This window comes from Nymphalis io, chromosome 24 (genome assembly GCF_905147045.1).
Source record: "Nymphalis io chromosome 24, ilAglIoxx1.1, whole genome shotgun sequence".
Taxonomy (NCBI): domain Eukaryota; kingdom Metazoa; phylum Arthropoda; class Insecta; order Lepidoptera; family Nymphalidae; genus Nymphalis; species Nymphalis io.
The window spans coordinates 6,801,407-6,824,584 of record NC_065911.1 but is presented as its reverse complement, the minus strand read 5'-3'; the positions used below and the strand labels follow the sequence as shown (position 1 = coordinate 6,824,584).

General features: G+C 34.1%; 1 protein-coding gene across 1 annotated transcript; it reads right to left on the bottom strand.

Annotated features, from left to right (window-relative positions):
* Nucleotides 1-1,533: 1,533 nt before the first annotated feature.
* On the bottom strand, nucleotides 1,534-22,294 carry LOC126777827 (tyrosine-protein phosphatase 69D). Its single transcript, XM_050501014.1, has 26 exons — nucleotides 22,070-22,294; nucleotides 21,191-21,332; nucleotides 18,029-18,300; nucleotides 17,025-17,767; nucleotides 16,249-16,428; nucleotides 14,735-14,841; nucleotides 14,431-14,575; nucleotides 13,357-13,436; nucleotides 12,765-12,902; nucleotides 12,189-12,449; nucleotides 10,703-10,827; nucleotides 9,292-9,401; nucleotides 9,051-9,172; nucleotides 8,618-8,762; nucleotides 8,281-8,466; nucleotides 7,202-7,413; nucleotides 6,631-6,734; nucleotides 5,742-5,884; nucleotides 5,456-5,647; nucleotides 5,158-5,307; nucleotides 4,488-4,665; nucleotides 4,283-4,398; nucleotides 3,648-3,779; nucleotides 3,304-3,464; nucleotides 2,845-2,980; nucleotides 1,534-2,301 (listed from the first exon to the last, which is right to left on the bottom strand). The coding sequence occupies exons 1-26, from the start codon at nucleotides 22,152-22,154 to the stop codon at nucleotides 2,230-2,232; spliced, it is 4,437 nt and encodes a 1,478-aa protein (XP_050356971.1). The 5' UTR covers nucleotides 22,155-22,294; the 3' UTR covers nucleotides 1,534-2,229.
* Nucleotides 22,295-23,178: the final 884 nt, after the last annotated feature.

Below are 23,178 nucleotides of genomic sequence, written 5' to 3'. Positions count from 1 at the left end.
CCGTAGTGTTTTATAAAAGGACTCATTGACCGTTTCTTTATACAATCCGTTCCCAGATTGAAGCAAGTTGTTTTACATTACTTACATGAAATATTAAGGGTTTTCGTTCCTTTCCTCATTAGGGCCAAAAGATCGTAAGTGCGCCAAATTGAAATTTATAACTCAAAAGGACGCGAATCTTTAGTACTGTTATAATATCACTATTGTAATTAAAATACTGTCTAAAAATGTCGACTATCAATCAGAAAACTGCGATGTTCAATATAATTTTAATAAAGTATCAAATGTTGTTTTTTTAAGTATAAACAATGAGAGTCGGCTGTATGAAAAATAATACTGGTACATTCTGAATTATAATCATAAATTACTTCAAAAACGATATGTGTAGTTCAATATTCAATATTGTACAAAGCTTTTTTTTTTTTTAAAGTGATACATATTTTGGGCAATGACTGTAAAATTTCAGGATCGAATAAGTATCACAAACGTTTTATTATGTAACGTTACATTTTTTGTTGTTTTACGCGATTTATGTTTAAATTACGTTTGGTTCTGTTTAAATATCAAAAACAAATACTTATTAATTAAAATTTTGGCAATATTAGTAAAATTACATTAATAAAATTTTATGTCGTAATATTACATTCAATAAACATCAAGTAAAATTTGAACTACAATATTACGTAGAAGTTATTAAAATATATTAATTTTTTGTTTGTTATTCATTAATTATTTGTACAAATTAATACGGAACGAACTATCATTTTTATTAATTTATTATTTATAATTTTAAACATCGCAGTTGATAATATTCACACGGACATACCAATTTATTGTATATTTATATTAGGTCATACAAAATCTAAGTCGATAACTTAGCCTAACTACAAAATACGAGATAGTCGAACGGCTTCACCAAGTACCTGTGACGCCGTTACGTAAAAAATTAAAAAAAAAAAAAATTAAACACATAGTAAATACATCGAAAAATTCCTTGGGACTGTGACGTTTGTGTCGAATCATTATAATATCAAATAACCCTATGTATGTGATGGACTATTTACAGGGTGATATTTTTTTTAAGATGTCTTTTGTTTATATATATATATATTTAAACAGTCACAAGCACGAGCCTCTGAATTTGTGCTCGAATATGGTATAATTTCATACTATACGGAGGTTTTCAAAAAACCTAATTTTTATACGTATTTAGTGTAATATCAACTAAAAGATTACAAAAATGCTTATATGGCGTATAGATTTTAAAAATAAATACATACTATAACTCAGTAACACTCCGACACCCTTCTTTGGACATATTTTTTTTATTTGGTATGATAACACACCAACAAAATAATTATACAATCGTTACTTATATTAAAAAAGTCTCGAGGTTGGAAAATAACTAAAAAAAAAAAAAAAACATAACTTATTACTGTCAGATCTAAGTCATTCTTGAACTGAAAATGTCCTACATGTATATCTTTTATAAACAAACATTTTCATACATAGAAAATATTTATGGCAAAACAATAGAAGCTGCTCGGTAATTAATTCGTTAAAATACATTAGCTACCTAAACTCTACCGTCAAAATTGTTTTGAGTAAATTTAAATATTGATTTTCAAACAAGCGACCATCCTGTATACTATAAAAAAATACTCGCATGTTAATCTTATATATTAATAATAGTTTCTTGTCTCGAATATGACAACGTTATTTACTTAACGAAGGCAAATATACTTAAAATAAAGAAAGTCAATTTATATACTATACAGGATGTCATAAGCATTGTAACGAAATTGTCAGAAATATAAACAAGCACCTACACTACATTCAGTTCTGGCAACACTTAACATTAACGTACAACCGATTATATTTCTTATGATCGTATAAATTAGAATTCAAAATTGCTATATTTATTCTAGTAAAATTTTATGAATTATCCGTTTACTATTGCTTATATCTAGGACAATAAATTTTCATGATGAAATAAGTTTATAAACAAAATATTGATTTAAATTCTATATTCTACTTTTTAGGCAATTTTAAACCATAATGAAATAGTACGAAAGTTTCATTTAGCTTGACAGCGCGTCGTATTTAAATAAAGTACGCACAAAATGGTAGCTAGCCTCAATTATTGGTGAGTCAAAGAACCTTTACTCATATTATCAGAGTTTTAAGGTCAGAATGTAAAAAATATATTCAGTACACTTTACAAATAGTTTAACTGTCCTCCAACAGGTTGTGTAGTTCAGCGTAATTTAATATGGCGCGATGTAGGAATTCGTACTGCAACTGTAAAAAAATATATTTAAAAAGGATTAGTAAGATATTAAATAAAATTTCTGTAATAATTGAAATTCGTTCGAGGTATAAGTAATCTCTTTTTTTTTTAATACAGTATGCATAATTTTGTTATTACACTATATATTATATATGGTGAGACTGTTAGCTTTATACGTAAAATAGAACCAGAATGTTTGGTATAAAAATCATGTATGAAGATTCACTTGTAGTAATATCATTGGAAACGAAATTAAATTTTACATTAATACAATATGATGTTTTTTTACACTTATTGGACATATTAATATTTTTAGATTTAATTTTATTTATTAGATTTAAAGACACCAACGTTGTACCTATCAGGAAATACGGACTCAGGCAAAGCATTCCACAGTTTCGCAGTGCGAATGATAAATGTGGATTCAAAGCGCTTCGTACGTAGGCGGGGAATTTCCGGTGTGTACCTATGGCGCTTCGGTCGCGGTTGCCTAGCCGTTCGATAGTAAAAGTTTAATCAAGCTGCTGAACAAAACAGCATGTGCAGGTACTCACGAAGGTGTCGATGGTGCGCGCCCGCTGCGAGCGCACCTTGCGCGCCACGCACGCCACGTCCACGCGCCGCTCCACGCGCAGCTGCCAGATCAGCACGCACAGCGCCACGAACAGCGACGACCGCTCCGTGCCCAGTCTGCGGTACATAGCTCTTTATACTTATTCTTTATTAAATTCCTTTATTTTTTATTTTTTTTATATATTATAGGTTTGCGGACGAGTATATGGGCCACCTGATGGTAAGTGGTCACCAACGCCTATAGACATTGGCATTGTAAGAAATGTTAACCATCCTCACATCGCCAATGCGCCACCAACCTTGGGAACTAAAATGTTACGTCCCTTGTGCCTGTAATTAGACTGGCTCACTCACCCTTCAAAACAATACAACTATCCAGGTGAGCTTGCACAAAGCCTACCAGTGTATTTTATATAAATATATATAATGTGAGTACTGACTGGCAGTGCACCAGTAGCGGCGTGTGCGAGTGTTCGTCGCGCTCGAGCGGCGCCGCAAGCTCGGCCAGCTCGGCCAGCCCGCGCGTCACCTCGGGCACGTGTCCCGCCGCCGTGGGCCAGCCCTGGTACTGCAGGTGTCGCACGCAGCGCCAGTCGCCACTCTGGAATGGGAAAAATCGTAAAGATAAATAATTAAAAATATCTTTTATTGTCTGCAAGCAATAGTTGGTATTTAAAAGAAATGCAAGTAATTTTGAAGTTAGGGTACCTATGATATTACATAAGTTTTTTTTTTAAGTTAATAATAATAACCATTACATTTAATTAAATTTGTAAATAAACACCTTATTGTTCGTAACTCTGAACTGACGCCTCGTGTAATAGGGGCAGGATTCGCTCTCCTCATACTCGACAGAGATGTGTTCGTACTGCACCGTACCATCGTCCCAGTATCGTGGACACTTGCCTTCACCCAACTGAAAATATCAAAATATTTATTTAAAATTCAACTCTAAAACTCAACTGTAAGTAACACTGAATAACAATATGAAAATTTATATATATAATTTAGTATTTGTAATTAGTTTTGTTTCAAATTAAAGAAATAAGAAAGTAATTAGATTATTAGCATTTTCGGTTTCGCATTAGTAACACTCAAGGAGGCTCATACGGTGTGGATGACTATTACTTATTACTTTAGAAGGCACAGCTCCATTATAGATTATTTTCATATACCTTTGTCGATTTACGGAGAGAAACCTGTGTATTCATAAAACCGGACGAAAATCCCTATATACATATCTATCATAAATATATAGAGTTATCTAAAGACTTAGAATTAGCGCGAACATAGATGAAGCCAGACTCTGCTAGGGACTTTGTGTATTATATTATATCTAATATATAAAATTGGAAAAAGTACAAATTTAAATGAATATGTTTTATAATTATACTACTTTCATATATCGAGTATAAGTACCTCGCTTAACATAACGATGGTCGAGACATTGTGTTCAGACACCATTCGCCAAAAGTCCATGATTGTACCGGGTAGAGGATCTTGTGTAATGATGAACCCTTCTGTATTGTCATAAGCTGAAATATAGCACAATGATTAGAGAGTACTAATTCGGTGGGCACCATCGGCCTGATCACCATGAGCTGACGCGTCGTGCGGGGCTCACCTTCGATGAAGGAGGCGTTGATGTAGGTGGAGTAGTCGCGGCCGGGCAGCGGCGCCAGGATGACGCGGTTGCGGTCGTAGGGCAGGCAGTCGGCGCTGCGGTTGCGCGCGCGCAGCTCCTCGGCGCCGCCCGCCGCGCACGACTTGGCGGGCTCGGCCACGGGCGGCTCCATCATTTTCTAAACATTATACATATAGATATTACCACTTCAAATAAATGACCAGCATGTATCGGCCCATATATATATATGTTAATACAGTTTTCATTGATCCATACAACAGCGTGGTAAAAATTAGACGCGCGCTAATATAAAACCGCCATTTTGTTGGTGGACAGATATGTAAAGTAACTAATTCATTATTTATAAGCGAGACTTGTGATTTGTTGAATGTGTTATTTGGAATTTTAAAAGTGATTGAGTAAGTTATTTACATCAATTTGTATGATTTGTTTTTGCTTTAATATGACCAATTCGAGATATTTATAAAATCAAGTTCACTTCTGGATGAGAAATATATAATGGAACAACATATATATTTATGCAAAACATCAAATATATATGTTGTTCCAATACTACATTTACTATAAACACATTTTTGCATTTTTATTATTAGATGATTTGGCAGTCATGATACCTATCTAAACGAATAATATAAAAAGGTTATTGTACCTCGAATTCGTGCTCCATCAGACACTTGTCAGCGCCCTCTGGTGTGTTCCGGAGGCGATCGATGGAACTCTTCAATCTAGATGCCGGTATTTCGGTGTCGCCGTAGTGCGCGTACTCGACGAGGGCTCGATACACGAAGACATATTGTTTCTGCACAAAAAATATTATATAATAATAACAATAGCACATACAAACATAATTAAATTCAATTTTTAGTGATATTTTCAAGGTCAACTGATTTAAATTCGTTTCCGAAGGCAGTGAATACGCACTCAATCAATCCCTCGTTCTTACTTACCAGCGACTGCACTAGGAAATTCCTCTGGCGACGCAACTCAGCGACAGTGTTAAACACGGCGGCGTGACCCGTGGCACGCAGTTGTTCCAGGAGACAGTCCAGTGCCACCAGCGTGCCAGTACGTCCGACTCCGGCCGAGCAGTGGACCACAACCGGCCGACCCACCATGTTGGACCACGCTTCGTTAACCCTCTATAAGCACAGTAATTCGAAATTTATAAATACATGAAAAATAAACGAATTAGGTCCACATTTTTTTTTACTTAGTATAGAATATATTTTTTACCTTGATAAATTTAAGTATGGAATGCGGGTGTTCCGGTGCCGCGAAGTCCTTCCACATGAGGAAGTGGTACTGTCGAACTAGCCGCGTCTCGCCCTTCAGCTCCCTCGGCGATGTTGGAGCACTGGCATCACCGATACCACAATCTACAAGAAAGCCATTGTTATTTTTCTTATTTAACGATTTTATTTTAAACAACGAAACAGTATTGATTTATTATCTATTACTTTAAACTAAGCTAGTTTGACAAGACCTACAATATTGCTATATTTTTTTTTTTTATAGAATAGGAAGGTGGACGAGCATATGGGCCACCTGATGGTAAGTGGTCATCAAACGCCCTTAGACATTTGCACTGTAAGAAATGTCAACCATCGCTTATAGCCAATGCGCCACCAACCTTGGGAACTAAGATTTTATGTCCCTTGTGCCTGTAATTACACTGGCTCACTCACCCTTCAAACCGGAACACAACAATATCAAGTATTGCTGTTTTGCGGTAGAATATCTGATGAGTCGGTGGTACCTACCCAGACGAGCTTGCACAAAGCCCTACCACCAGTAAAAAGTATTTCAAAAGTGTGAGGTTAATTATTATGTTCTCCATGATAATCCATTTTGGACACGACTGCCATTTTCAATAGATATTAGTCAACACAGGAGACTTAAATCCCAATAACTTTTTACTCGATTGGAACGAAAATTGAGCTCAGAAACTCTAAATCTGCATCCTTAGAAATCAATATACCAAAGTTGTGGGATTATAAAATGTAAAGAAAAATTTTAGTCCTGTAAAATTTTTTTTTAGATATTGCTTTTAGAGACAGCTTATTATATTCACTTTTTCCTTATAATTTCAGCAAATTAGTATTAAAGTGATTAAAATACAGACCACCATTCCTCTTAGCGATTCCATTATTTTCGACAATAGGCTGGCCGTCGGCATTCAGAGGTTGCTTGGAGATTTTGAGCTCTCTCACTATATAATCTGAGTAGCTGTTAGAAAAGAGACAGGTATTAAAGGACACTGATTTATGGAAACATCATATAATAACTACCCATAATAATAATAACTTCTATAATTGGACTATTACATGGTTATCTAACCTAATAATTATATATGTACTTCTCAAACATCAATTGCATAACTTAAAATGAAGTTATGCAGTTCCAATTTTAATATTTACTTATGCAGATTTTTTTAACTGTAGTGTAATTAGGTGTTCACAGTAATTTATTTCCAGCACCTGTATACAAGTTGTGTTTGCTTTTAAATGGTTTTTGTATTAATTTGTAAATGTTTTAATTTTATATTATAGTATGTTTAATTTTATTTTATATTACATATGTAAAGATCGTTCGTTAGCAAAACAAAATAAAATAAAAAGAACTATATTTGTTTCATAAGTTACTATATTGAAACAAAACGACAGATTTGATTAAAAAATTTCGTAAACACTAACCGTTTCTCAGACACATGGTGAACTGTGATGTGACCAAACGCGCGGACACCTCTCACTTCATCGGGCCAGTATTTGCTGCACTTGACTTTGGAGTACTCCTCGAGATTCGTCAGCATCACGATAAGCTCCAAGCCATGTTCCCAGATCATACGCCAGAAGTCATTTACGGTGGTATCAGTTGGACCTTGGGCGCATATGAATTGTTTGCGTTCCTGTGGAATTCGTAAAATATTTTTAATAATTATGACAACATTGAGAAGATTCTTAGATTATGAGGAAAGACAGGAAAAATAGAAAAAACTAGAATGCATGCAATACCTGGCTAACTTCCGAAGGGTCCTTTGTTAGCAATAGGACAGACAAAATAGATTAGGAAGTAAATACTACATCTTTATAGTACATAGAATAAAAAACAGATAATTTTATTTTTAAATAAATCAAAGAAAATCGTATAGTAAGTTTCCTTAATTATCTTACTATTTTTAGAAATAGTTAAGAAAATAAAGGCCATATAAATTTATTTATTAATATGTTAATAAAATAAAAGGATCATTAATCATTAGGTTATTAGGTTTTGATCATTAGGTTAATTTAAATCATGTTTGTATGTATTTAGATTTTTAAAAAAAGTTTTAAACTGTTATAACTAAAGCTACCTACCTAAATAAATAAAAGGAATAACATTAAAAACAACGCCCTCTCTAAATTATAAGAAAAGTAACCTAATGAATTAGTCCAGTATAATAAATATATACATATATCCATAAAACTTGTTTGATAAAAAAAATATTTTTCATGGCTTATTTACAATATTTTATTATATTTATATTGTTTACCTATTTGGTTTTTTTTCTATATAGAATAAATAGGTAGGCGGGCTAATAGGCCACCTGATGGTAAATAATCCCATAGATATTGGCACTGTAGGAAATATTTATTTATATAAAGCGGTGGAGGCCGCCAACCTTGGGAACTAAGATGTTATGTTTCTTGTGCCTGTAGGTACAATGGCTCACTGCTGTTAACTAAAAAGCAAAATCTAATGAAAAACAATAATTTCTATTCTTATATAAACATACCTTGTAACCCATGACGTAATTAGCGTTAATGTAATCCGATCCGGAGACTCCGTCAATCTGTGTCAGCTTTACTCTAGTCTGGTCATATGCTTTGATGTCAGGATATCTGTTCTTCGGCTGGTTCTCTCTGGCTTCTGAAGCGTGGGTTGTCCGATCAGGGAAGCATTCGGGTAGCATCTGCAACAACTAAATTTTTCCCTTCGTTTTAATACATTTTTATTTTACTTATTAAAGCCTTTAGCCTATTCCAACCACGAGAGTAGTAACGACAAATGAACAACTTTGATATCAAGTTGACGCAATGTTATATATAAGCAAAAGTTAATTAAATATTTACTTCAAATTCTTTCTGGAATCCGTAATCAGAGTCCGCTTGTCTTTCAGCATATGCAGCTGCGAGGTCCTCCTTAGCGATGGGCGGCATGTCAGGCGGTACTGAACTTATCAGCTGTTGTCTACCACCGATATGATCTACAACATATCTGAAACATCGAACACGTTAGGAGTTTCATACTTTATTGTTGATATATTTTTTAAATAATAAAAAAAAAAATTTGCTAATTTTTATTATTTATTTATACACATATATAATTTTAGTCTGTTAGTTTTGTACTGTAGCACAGTATGTAATCTTCGAAGTACTAGTGCTATTTAAACGTATTTATTAGGAATGAAGTCGAACGAGATTGAAATATGTTACATTTGTCTAAAACAATGTGTTTTTATGTGGTATGTGTGTCGTGTGGTATATGTGTTTGTGTGTCGCGTACCTGAAGGCGGCTTGCAGCGGGTTGCGGTCGTGGTGGTGGTGGTGCTTGCGCGAGCGCCGCGCCTGTCGCACACACAGCACCACCGCGCCCACCACTACCAGCGCCGCCACCACGCACGTCACCTGCAGATCGACACCTTGAGCGACTGTTGGATGTTACTCGACCATATCGTACAGACTGATCTGATATGTATAGAATTTAGTAGGTGTCGCGAATAAGCTTTAATGATATATTGACTTACCAGTAATGCTATCTCCAAGGTCGTTGTCGGCGGTGGAGCCACTGGAGTAGCAGCGGCCATTAACACGTTCAAGTACTCGCTAAACAGTGGCTCGTCTTCCTCTGAACCGGCTAAAATAACAAAACGGTTATTTTATATATATTATACATTTTTAACATAAATTTGAAAATTTATATTTAAAGAAAATTTCAGTTTAAAAAGAGTCAAACAGCATTATTTTGCGAATGAGATTGTTTTTGTTCATATTCTATGATTTCACATCTCATTCATCCGATTTAAATTAAGGTTTCTATCATAGTACCGTCAACAAAACAGATGATGCGTGAGTCGTATCAAATATTTCATAACAAAATTATAATATAGGTAAGCCAGGCATTAGCTTATATTAAAAAATATATTAGGTCCTTACATATGAAATTAGCGTTTTGTCGTACTGATCACTTTGATCTGAAATATCTCCTCTTTAGTTAAGAAGTCCAAATTCAAATTTATAAATTCATTTAGCTGGTACATTTGAGTTTTAAAAACAGTCATTCATTTGTTTTTTCCTCATTATTTAATGGAAGGATTAATGATGTGTATGGCGCTGGTGTCGCAAAAGAAAGCACGGTACGTTTTTGGTTTCAACGTTTTCGTTCTGGAAATTTCGACCTTCAGAACCAACCCCGTGGACGGCCGGAGACCAAAGTGGAAAATGAAGAATTAAAGGCTATTGTGGAAGCGGATCCATCACAAAGTACTTCAGAAATAGCTGCAGGCTTCAGGGTAAGTGATAAAACTGTATTAATCCACTTGAAGCAAATCGGGAAAATAAAAAAACTTGAACGATGGGTACCTAAAATCTGGCCAAACGATTACGGCAGATATCTATTGTCAGTAACTGCAAGCCATGAAGGAAGAACTAGCTGCTAAACAACGGAGATTGGTCAATCGCTCTAGGCGACTTCTGCTTCACGACAACGCAAGACCACACACTGCACAACAAACAACCACTAAGTTAGATGAGCTATAATTGGAATGTCTGCGACATCCACCGTACTCCCCGGACCTTGCTCCAACAGATTACCATTTTTTCCGGAATTTGGACTACTTCTTACCAGGAAAAAAATTCCGATGTGGCAGGCCAAACCGCCTTCAAAGAGGTTATTGATTCTCGCCCCCATGGTTTTTTTAGTAAAGGGATCAATGAACTACCCAAAGAGATGGCACAAGTGCATAGATAACAACGGTGCATACTTTGATTAATTAAATATATTTTACAATAAAAAAATTGACTTTATATTCCTACCGTACAAAACGCCAATTTCATATGTAAGGATCTAATATATATTAATATAAATAAATTCTTTATTTAAATTTGATAAGTTAAAAGATAAAAGCACAGCTTTCAATAAGTTGTTTTAATACATACGTATTAGTTCAACGAACAAGGTGTAGTTAGCGGCAGGATCCAGTAGACCATCTTTGACTACCAACTCTTCTTTTATTTCAATCTCCACTTGTCTGTCCATCATCATCGGATTCTTCATGTAATCCCTAGACAAGTTTACATAAAATGATATAAATTTATTTAAATCATAGTTGTTTTATAAACATTCATAATGTCTGTACAACATCAAACTGCTTCGTTGGTCTAATGGCTTGATGTAAGGCCGCAGACCCAGAAGTCCTGGGTTCAATTCCCAGGTCGGGCCAATAAAACGTTATTGGGTTTTTCTGTCAGAAAATTCTTAGAAGCAGCCCGTAGTCTGGAAGTTGGAAGTGTGTTCACTCCCGTGCCTCGGAAAGCACGTAAAGTAATTGATCCTGCGCCTGTACTCTTTCCGGTCGTGTCGGATTGCCGTCTCATCGGATTATGAGAGTTAGGGAATAAAGAGTGCACCTGTGTTTGTGCATACACTTGTGTACTACAATATCTCCTGCGTAGTTGGCTAATCTTTCTTGAGATCGGCCGCCGTGGTTGAAATCGGTCTGGAGAACCTTATTATTGTTACATCAAAAGTAAGTAATTAATATTTTATTTATAATCTGTGCGAAAAAAAGTCCCCGGTTTTTCCCAGTCGATAATAACTTAGTGATAAATTAATCTTGTAAAACGACGATTCAAAAGTGCTTCCAAGAAACAACTTGAATTAAGTATATGATGATTGTAAGCAAATAATTTCGACTTATGTTTACAAATATTCTAATTATATAACATCCCTTGTGTGGAGCGAATCAATACTACCAAATGCCATTCCGCTTTGACTCAACAAATCATCAATCAATCACTCCATAAGGATTTAACATAAGCTTACAGTAGTAACAGCCTGTGAATGTCCCACAGCTGGGCTAACGCCTCCTCTCCCTTTTTGAGGAGAAGGTTTGGAGCTTATTCCACCACGCTGCTCCAATGCGGGTTGGTGAAATACACGTGGCAGAATTTCAGTGAAATTCGACACATGCAGGTTTCCTCACGATGTTTTCCTTCACCGTCAAGCACGAGATGAATTATATAACAAATTAAGCACATGAAAATTCAGTGGTGCTCGCCCGGGTTTGAACCCACGATCATCGGTTGAGATTCACGCGTTCTTACCCCTGGGCCATCTCGGCTTTTTAACATGTTGACTTGGTGATTTCATTTTGACCAAGTCAACATAAGCTTATGTGAGAGAAAATATATACCGTCCAAAGTATACATATATTTTCGTGAATTTTATTTATATTTTTTTACACGCGCAACTTGTTCTGTGTCAGTGTAATATATCGATATGATTTTTATCGCATTATTAGCTAATTTGATTTGTTTTTTTAGTGTCTTGATAAAAAGTCTTTAAATTCGTATTTTTGTAATTATTGACTTATTTTTAATCGATATTTCATTTCTATCCTAAAAATACATATATAAGAATTACCTGTCTAATTCTGGAGACCTTCTGTCCCTCTTCTCTTCTTCTGGTTCAGCGGTGGTATCTATCTCGTCCTCGAAGAAGTCGTCCCTGGTAGTAGTAGGGGTGGTGGTCACGGGGAGCCGAGGAGGGGGGGAGATTTCATAAGCTCGTCTCGGTTTCGTAAGGCATCTTTGACAGGACTCTCGGTTAAGACCTGGATCCTCTGGATTAAAGTAGGTCCTACCATCCCCAATTATCAATTCAGATTCTGGTGGGAAGTTGTCGCTATAAAGAAATTGCCAAATTATTATTTTAGGTTATTGATATAAAATGTGAGTGTTTGCGATGGCGGCCATTATGTTTTTTTTGTCCGCAGCATTCAAACGCACCATTTTCAAGAATGCCACCATCGAAACTAAAATCAAATGAAGTGATTGAGACTACCACCACACTTGCATCAGTAAGGAGCATGTGTGAGCCTGTTTGTGTACATTTGACAGAGGACTATTAATTTGTCAGTAGGATATTTTTTTTTTCATACCTATTCACGAGGGCTTATACAAGTAATCTTAGTCTAATACTATAAATATTTATACATACTTGGAGAAAACGTCAGTAATATACGCTCCCAAAAGTGGTATAACTCCATGCGCTTCCTCATATTGAACGATGCCGATATCTTTCGGCCGTGGTAGGTTATTCCAGTCGAAATGCGGTAACAGACGCACCATGTATACCCTGTGTTATAAATTATTTATTTAGATTCTCCAAAAGTTATTTTATGTTTTAAATAAGTGGGCGTACTGGCAGGAGTAGACAGGCTACTCAGACATCCTATTCGTAAATGTTTACATTTAAAAAAGAAAACATGCTTAAAAATTATAAATATAAAATATTTTTTGTACTTTCAATAATAGAGAAACGAAGTAGCTTTAAATTATAATAGCAAAAGTGTATAACATTTTGGCTTGTGATGGAATTAATAATTATTAATTCAATAATAATATAATAAATAATAATAATAATTAATAATTCAAATTCCTTCATTAAATATTACTGTATTATTATAACAATAATTACTTATTGATACTCAATGTAAAATCTACTACCGGTTCGGAAAAGAAAATAAGCAGCTCTGAGAAGAACTGACGAAAGAAACTCAAATACAAAAATACATCTCATTAATATTTACCTGTAGCAACAAATAGGTCCATTTCGCTCCGATATTCGAGGTAGATACATGGCGAAAACGTATTTATCATTTTCTCGCACCTAAAAATGAATATATAAAATAATAATACATAAAACTGAATTTAGTTCATTAAGCGTATGTACAGTAGTAAATGTAAAGACGATGGAAGTCAAGGTAAGAACGAGAGGAAAGTAAGAGAGATAGAGAGAGACAATATTAGAATGATAAAATGTAAATGAAAGCTGTAAAACAAAGAAGCATTCCTTTAAGTTATGAGAATTAGAAATTAAAATAAAATGTAAAAGGATTTAGTTATAGACAAGTGATAGTTTGATAGTGAAGTCCTGATAGAATTTCAGCCACGGCAGCTAATCTCAAGGACACGTCTGTTTGTCCTGAGTCTGGGTGTAATTATCTATATAAGTATGTATTTACAAAAGGAAAGTAGTATATGTAGTATATCAGTTGTCTGGTTTCCATAGTACAGGCTCTGCTTAGTTTGGGATCAGATGGCCGTGTGTGAATCATGTCCCAGGATATTATTATTATTACATGATATCTCAGGATGTGTGTGCGCAAATAAAGATGTTCTCTCTATACCGGTTCATCCATATTTCGTAACGACAAGAAACTGACCCAACAGGAGACATATCAAGTGTAGGACCGCCGTTTCTAGTTGCTTTCCAAGGCACCAAGGCACGAAGCTATACCAATTTTATAACTCCAGGCCGCTACTGAGAATTTTCTAACAGAAATATCCAATAACTTTATTAGACTTAGGGTTTTAGTCCAGGACCTCGTTCTGCGGTCTTGTCTGCTGGTTACTAGACCACTGACGCAGTGAAATATAAATATTTAGATGACAAGTACTACCATATCCGACTAGGTAAGAAAAAGTACATGGAGGGAGAATTTACCAATGTACTATGTGTGTCAGGATGAAGGATTATAAGATATTAAATTTAAATGAATACGTGAGATTTATTATACAATGGTCAAATTTACACGAAAGAGACGTAGCGATGAGATCGAAGTGGGAAGCGCGAAGGAGAGAAGAGAGGGGAGAATGGGTACCTTCCGCCAGCGCGGTCGCGGCGGCGCGTCGGGCGGCGCGGGCGCGGTGGCGCAGTGCCGCAGCTCCTCGTCGCCGCGCCGCCGCGTGCGCGTCATGGCGCTCAGCCGCACCGTGTAGTTCATGTTGGGCTGCAGCTCCTCGAACCTGCCGCGCACGCCCTGCGTTAGCTCGCACACACGTACGCACCGCGATAACGACCTGACCGATTGCGGTCTCGACGCTTCTCAATTGAGATTTTAAATCATATTATACGTAATAAACTTATAAATATAATTCGGTATATATTTTCGATTGAAAACTCACCTCACGCTTCTAGAATCGTTCGTTTTAAATTTCGTAAGCGGTCCCCACATGTCCTCCTTAACTGTACCGTATCGATCTCTGTAGGTTGCATTTCCAGTTAACTCCATCTAAAAAATAATAACTCGATTATTACGAGTTTTAGATCAAGAAATTTTATATAAATTCGCTTCGGTAAATGTTATTTTTAAAATCTTATTCTTACAACAGTTTAAATATTAATGGCAAAGAAATATCCAATATAATAAATCTTTATTTAATACTGAGTGTATTAACAACTGAATATTTTTTTGTAAATACAAATATCACTATCAATATTTATTTTCGCGTGAAATCCGCACAGCATATTATATTGTAATTGCCGACGCATTCTCCTCTTCGACTGTACGACAATCGATCAAATTGTATAATATGCTACGTATATTAAATTCAAATTTTATTCCATTTAATTACCGAATACATTACATGTACATAATTTTATTTTTTAACTTTTATTGCAACAACTTTCCAAATAGACCTATATAGTATAACTGCCAATACAAATCCCAATGCTGAGCAAAAAACCTTCCTTTTAGGATTAGAAGACATTACTATACTATTACAACTAGCTCTTAAAACTTCTTCCAAACAATGACTCATGTAGTTCTCTTTCACCAAATAAGCACAAGAAAGATGGTATTGGAAGACCAATTGTTATATCAATATATACTATTCCAATCACAATCCGTAACAGCCTGCGAATGTCCCACAGCTGGGCTAAAGGCATCCTCTCCATTTTTTGAGGAGAACGTTTGGAGCTTATTCCACCACGCTGCTCCAGTGCGGGTTGGAGTAGAGACAAATAAATTTTTTTGACATTGAATTGATATTGTATATCGGCGAAGTTGTTATAATACTTTGGAAGTAAAATTAAAGTGGATATAAGTAGTTAGGTGTTATTAATAATGTTGTATTATAAATAAATATATAGAGTATAAATCAAGACCTGATTGTGATGTAGAGATGTAGCAAATTGCATGTAAATATATGGTTTGTTTGGTCAAAGTGAAATCATCTCATGTCGTATATACGTTTTGACACGTATATACGACTTACTGAGGGGACCAGGACCCGAAGCCGAGATGGCCCAGTGGTAGGAACATGTGAATCTTAACTAATCGTGGGTTCAAACCCGGGCAAGCACCACTGAATTTTCATGTGCTTAATTTATGATTATAATTCATCTCGTGCTTTACGGTGAAGGAAAACGTCGTGAGGAAACCTGCATGTGTCTAATTTCACTGAAATTCTGCCACATGTGTATTCCACCAACCCGCATTGGAGCAGCGTGGTGGAATAAGCTCCAAGCCTTCTCCTCAAAAAGAGGAGAGGAGGCCTTTAGCCCAGCAGTGGGACATTCACAGGCTGTTACATCATATGGTTTGTTTATCTTTAATACTTCTTTGATTGGAAAAGTCTATAGACGACCTTGAAAACTGTATATATGAACTTTAGACTGACATTAAGAATCAGCTTACCGTATAACCCTTAATCTCAGCATTTGGTTTCAGAGGCGGTTGCCATGTAAGGTTGATCCAACTGCTGGCACAATGTACTGTTACATTGCTGGGTCGACCCGGGATACCGTCCAGAGTGGCCGCTTGCATCTCTGCTGACCAGTTCCCACAGCGCTTTGTGAAGTCCGAGCATGCGCAAACCTGTGATAGTAAGAAGAAGAATTTAGCCTGACAAGATAAAAAATGCGAAATATAAATTAAGAACTATAAAATATAAATTCGCCTACAAATAATATATAAACTAAATTTTTTTTCACAAGATATGCAAGATGAATTTGAGAACATATATACATAGTTTGTCCAACTGCAATATTTAGTTAAAAAAAAACATTTATGATTTTCAAAATATATTCATTTAAGATAGTTTTTAGAACACAATTTCGCAAAAGAAATGTAATAACCATAGTTCAATAACCTCCTGTCTATAAAAGCAGAAACGATTATTAAAAATAATTACACCTAACCAGATAGAATGAAAATAGCAAGTGACTATTTTGCGATCTCCAATCATGTAAATCAAGCATGAAGCTGTAAATACGAATCGTATTAACATTCAACCTTGAAACATATTGTGACAAACGATACAAAAGGTCGTGAATGAGATTTTAAGATTAAAATAGACCTTTGCTCAAAGATTCAATCAGAAATACTGCGCATTGGTTTATTTTCAGACTAAGCTGAACACAATGCAGGCATAATTCTAGGGCATATCATACAAGGACATGTTTTAAACTTACCCTAAAAACGTATGTGCTGTGCGGTTCCAAATTATCAAACATGTAAGGTAAATTTCGACTATCCCTGGAATGATATGCACTTCTTGGAGCCACTTCATCCATTTTCCTCGCTTCCAAAAGATAGTAATGTATCAGTTCCGCTATATCTTCTGGCGGTGGGGCCCATCCGATTGTCACTGAAGTAGCTGAGAAACCGTTTATCGAAATATTTGGTACAAATATGGGATCATTATCCCGTGTACGCACTGTCGATTCGTATATGTGTGGCTTGCTAGGTCCATATGTGGTAGCAACTTCTAGCTTAAGCTGGTATTTAGTCGCCTTCTCTAGACCCTCCATGACGAATGATATATTTTTAATACCGATTTTCTCCCGGGTGTATAAACTGAAGTCGTTTGAAGGTAGCCGACGGTACATGAGGCTGTAAGTTTTTATTGGCGAATTGTAGGAACGGATTGTCCAATTGAGGAATAGTTGGGAGGCGCTGATCGGTATGACCGTATCAATGACAACTTGCGGCGCAGCGAACACGATGATATCAATTTCACCGGTTATATTTGTCGATGTAACCGAATCCCAAACTTCACAAATGTATGTACCATTGTCTTCAGGGCTCCGGATGTGAAGGTCGTATTCGCTCTCGATATGTTTGAGATCGATACGTTTTCCAGAATTTAGTGCAAAGTCAATTATTTCGTCGTCTTTTCCTTGCTTCCACCATCTGATTTCGTTGGGTTTATATACTGGAATAATATGGCAATTTTTTTTACATTTATATGAGTAAATAATTACTATTATTAATTATTAATAGTACGCAAAATAACCAATTAACGCCATCTATTGGTACTGAATACATTTTAAACTCTTCTATGTACGAGTAAAAAATGTAATAGCATTATAACCAACCTTTTGTTTTATGTGCAATAAAATATTCAAATTAAAAAAATATAATATGTACATCTTATCTTATGTGTTTTAATGTAAAATAATTCGGTCACACTTACTCTGAAAAATACACTTCATGGAGACATTATTTTGATCGGTGACGTTTTGCTTGATAGGTCCCGATGTCTTGTTAACTAACTTTCCTGGAAAGCTGAGATCTAAAACGACCGTTTTATCAGACCTCATCTCGCCGAGCTTAACCACGCATGTGTAATTTCCATCGTCATTGGAAGTTGCATTCGCAATTGTCAAATTGTAAACCTTGTACTTCTGGGGATTTCCATCTAGATCTTTTTTTTGTAACAGCCGCTCTTCAAATTCTTTTTTTAATCTGTGGCCAAAACATTTTTAAATTAGGATAAGGATTATAACGCCAGGTCGCTTTCACATGGTTAATTACTCCTCACCCCTAAGAATGTGTAATTCACATTAAATTACAAAATATTCGACTTTGATTTCTATGTGATAAGGTTTAAAATAGATCGACATACATTGTTATCTTGTAAAGCTTTCTGAATGTTGAGTGCACTTACTGTGTGGTTAAAAGTAAAGCGTGTTTTAAGTATACTGCTAACTTAAGTGCCAACAAATTATATGAAAATATAGTGTGAAAGACATGACTTTAATTAATAATTTAACATGTTTAATTTCAAACTATTAAATTATTTGTAGTTATTTGATCATAAATATTTGTTTGATAGTAATTACTTGCAAAAGCTACCTCTATAGTATTCTTTTGTAGTTTTAGGATTTATATTTTGGACAAAGTACTTTAAAACAAAAGGTCGGGAGAGGGTTGGATTACAATCGAAAATGCAAGGGCAATTCTTGAGTAGCGACATGAGGGGTGTACACGCAATCGCACCTCGTCAAATCTCTGAATTTCAAAAGAAACTCACTTCCCCTCGCCACTTCAAAACAATTCAGAGTACATGACACCCTTGTATACCAGCTAAAAAAAATACTTTCAAACATTTAGGCAATATTCATACAAAAAAACATTTTCAGGACAAAATTTTTCTGGTAAAAAATTAATCTTTTAAATTAAAAAAAAACATGTAAGTGAATCATTAATTAAGAGTTTAAAATAAACATGAAAGAAGCCAAAAACATTGACTGTCTGACAGCATCTATCATGTTACATGAACTGAAGTTAAAGTATGAGTTACTTATATGGTTATAAAATATATATTTATATATTTACTATGAATGAGTTAAGTGATTACATAACTAATGTTTGTGGATTTGGCTTTGGGTTCAATTCAATTTGTTTATTAATTATCTTGTTTGGTAGAGCATGAAAGGATTGTAGCGAAATCACGCATGTGATTAAATAAATTTAAAAATCCCTGGTAGAACAATTGCCTCATAGCAGAGATAGCTGCATATTTATGGATATTGTGCCTGATTACAACATATCCTTATTCACAAAAGCAGTACTTATTATAAAAATAAACTTTTATCATCTTGTTTATTTCATTTTTAAATTTTGTTGTATTGATAACATAACTTTGTAAGTAGATATCAAACTCGGCAATTTATAATAATCATTTTACTCCATATAAATATTAAGCTTCTACAAGCTTCCCTTCACCTCAAAAAAGGGAGAGGAGGCCTTAGCCCAGCAGTGGGACATTAACAGGCTGTTACTGTAAATATTAAGCTTAGTGTTATTTAATAGGAGTTATATTTTACTTATTATTTACAGACTTTTTTTTGTTTTTTAAATTTAGAACACAAAGTTATATTTGCCATTTACCGTCAAAAATAAGATTACAAACAAAACATTCTCTGTATCTCACTTACCCTTACCGAAAGCGAAACACAAGCAATACCCTGTATTTATGCTTGGGAATAACCGATAGAATTACTGATGAGTGGGTTTTACCTACCCATACAGGCGTGCACAACACCCTTACATTATTTTTAAATTCAACTAGATGAACAAAGAGCAAAGTAAACATCGGAAATAACAGACTACTGTATAATTTATGGAAATGGGCATTTATTACAGCATTTTGCAATATTTTTTACTAGGTTTTTGATTTCTTAATCCATTTATTTTCCTGCTTTTATATTCTTTTAATTAATAAATAATGCTAATTTAGATACTCATGAGTATATTCTTTTTTTTTATGTTATAGGCAGGCCGACTAGCAAACGGGCCACCTGATGGTAAGTAGTCACCACCGTCAATAGACATTGGTGAGACAAGAAATAATAACCATTCCTAACCTCGGTAATTCACCACCAACATTGGGAACTAAGATGTTATGTCCCTTGTGCCCTTAGTTACATTGGCTCACTAACCCTTCAAACTGGAACGCAACAATAAGTAAGTAGCTAAGTATTGCTGCTTAGTGGCAGAATATCTGATAAGTGGGTGGTATCCAGCTAGACAGGTCTGCACAAAGCCCTACCAACAGGTAAATATATGTTTGTTAAAAAGAATAAACCTTCAAATGTTTTTTAATAAATCTAAATATTCTTAATGCATGTAAGCTTTAATTACGAAATGAACGGCAAGAAAGTTAGTAGTAGGGAGTACCTACTATTAACTTTCTTGACATTTCCATCAAATAAAATATAAAGCTATGCTATTAAGTAATTACCCAATTTATTTAAAAAAAAAAAAATATTTTATATCATACTGAAGCATAATTAAAATGCCTAATATTTAATAATTAGCATTTAATTTTATAAGGAAAATTAAAAGCTAATTATTAATAATATGCATTTAAATTATTACTAATATGTTAATAATATGAATAACAATAGCTTAATAATTTATTCTACAACTATTGACAGACATTAATTGTGAAAATAATATCCTTTTTTTTTGTTTTCTTATTTGATCTGCAATCAGTCAGTCAACTATGAGCAGATGTGAAGCAAGTGTGGCTCTGCAGAGTAATTTTTTCATTAAGAATTCTCTTCATTTGTGCTAGACGAGAATATCTTTAAAATCAATTATATACGACAACTTTTCGCTTGTGGTATTAAGCTGGTTTTAGGTATAAAAAGATAGCCTATGTCCTCCCTCATTGTTCAAACTTGCTTTATACCAAATTTCATCAAAATTGGTTCAGTCATTAAGCAAGAGTTGTGCATGTTGATAGTAAATAAAATAAAAGGCAAGTACTTTGTGCTTCACTAAGTGTTTACTACAAAATAACAGTGTGGACACTGACAAAGTTGTTTAAAGTTTAATTTCAACTCACCGATCAGATATTGGAATAGGTTCATTATTATATAGCCACTCCACGGAAGCTTCAGAGGGTGATACACTGCAGCTGACATTTATATCTTTACCAACATCTATTTTTTCTAATTGTAGATCTAAAATCTGGGGTGTATCTTGAGCTGAAAGCAATTTATTATTTTTTCTATCGAATTAATGAATTATACAAATATAATTATTATATTAAAATAATAAATGTCATTCGATTTTTATATGTTGCTTCATTTATAACAAACATATTTATTTAATAAAGTATGCAAATGGGCAGTCTTGTCAGTAGTGATCTCTTCTGGACAACACAAAAGATGCTCTTTGAATCACATAATTCTTAAACATATTATATAATAAATTACAAAACCTTTATTAGAAATATCGCTCAATACGATATTTATTATTTACCTAAACAACAAAGTTATCCTGAGTTAACTTTGACTCATTTTAATTGAAAGTAAAAATGCACAATTAAAACAACTAAAAATGGTATAACTGCTTGGCATAAATTCTTTTGACAAAGCCAGTTTTCCCTTTTGTTATCCCTTAGGAAAATAAATCCATTTATATTTTAAAAATAAAAATTAGATCTTATTAGTTTTAATACATAGAAAAAACGACGGACAAACAGACAAGAATATATTTTAATTTATTACTGTTTTATTCATAATATATTGCAATTAATCGTTTTAAGTAAGTTGAGTTACACAGTTAAGTTTTCCAACACAAAGTAAGACCGACGGTAATGTTTATAAAAAAAATATATGTTCTTGTATTTTCCACACAAATTGTACATTTTATATTCACTATGCGCACATAAACATTAAGTCATTATAACTCTTATTTACATTTATTGTTTATTACTTACCAAAAACTGGATAACACGATGCGATACACCCAAAATAAAGCGCAAGTGTTACGAAGTACTTCCTGACCAAGTGAACCATCGTCATGGCGGCAGACGGTCCTTTTACGAACAGTACACTAGATTTCGTCACATAAAACTCATCGCACGGTAACTACACCATCTTCAGTTCACTTAAACAGGGATATCACTGATTATTTCTAAAATTATCACAATAAAAAATTACAAAGCGGCTGACACCCAAAGCCGAACAAACAATCCCACTAAATAGTGTTGCCATTGTAAGTTTAAATAAAAAGTTAAAAACTACATAAGCTGTAGAATAGCTAGATATAAAATCTACGTTATGACCTTGAAAATTATTTTAAAAACGATGTATTACCAAGTAATCTATTTTATGGTAGGACATCTAGCCAGACCTTTTGTTTACTCGCGAACTTATTCAAATATATTTTGTAATACCTCAAAATACTGGTTGAAAACGCATAACATAAGAGGCAATAAAATAAAATTTTTGTTAAAGACATACTGTTTGTTCAAATAAATTAAACTAAGTTTTTATAAGGTCTTTCCTTCTTGTCGACTAACTGTAGTCTTATAATTATGTAGTTAGTATAAATACCTACGGCTCAGTACTTTAATCTGATGCATTTTCTGATTTGGTCAGCATAAGCTATGTTAGCAACTTATTAGGTACTTCCTTGTTCCTATGACTAATTACTGAACATCAAATCTCTTCTACTAAAATCAAATCAAATAATATAATTAAATAGTAACTTTATAACATTGATATTTAATAACCATTAATTTTTTTAGAACCATGAAATATACTTGCTTTTAAACTCCATGATTGCATTATAAAAACTAATTCTAATTATATATATATATTTTTGAGTTATGAGAGACAAATTATTATTTTCAATAATAAAATTATTATGTAAGTTCAATTTTAAAATATTTTTTTCAAATTTATAAAGACATGAGGGTAGGCATCTCTCTCTAATAATTTAACTTCAGATTAATAATAATTAATATATTATAACGAATCAAAATTAGTAACTAATTTACAAAAAAATGATATTGACCTAGAAAAAATTATTGATAAATTTATT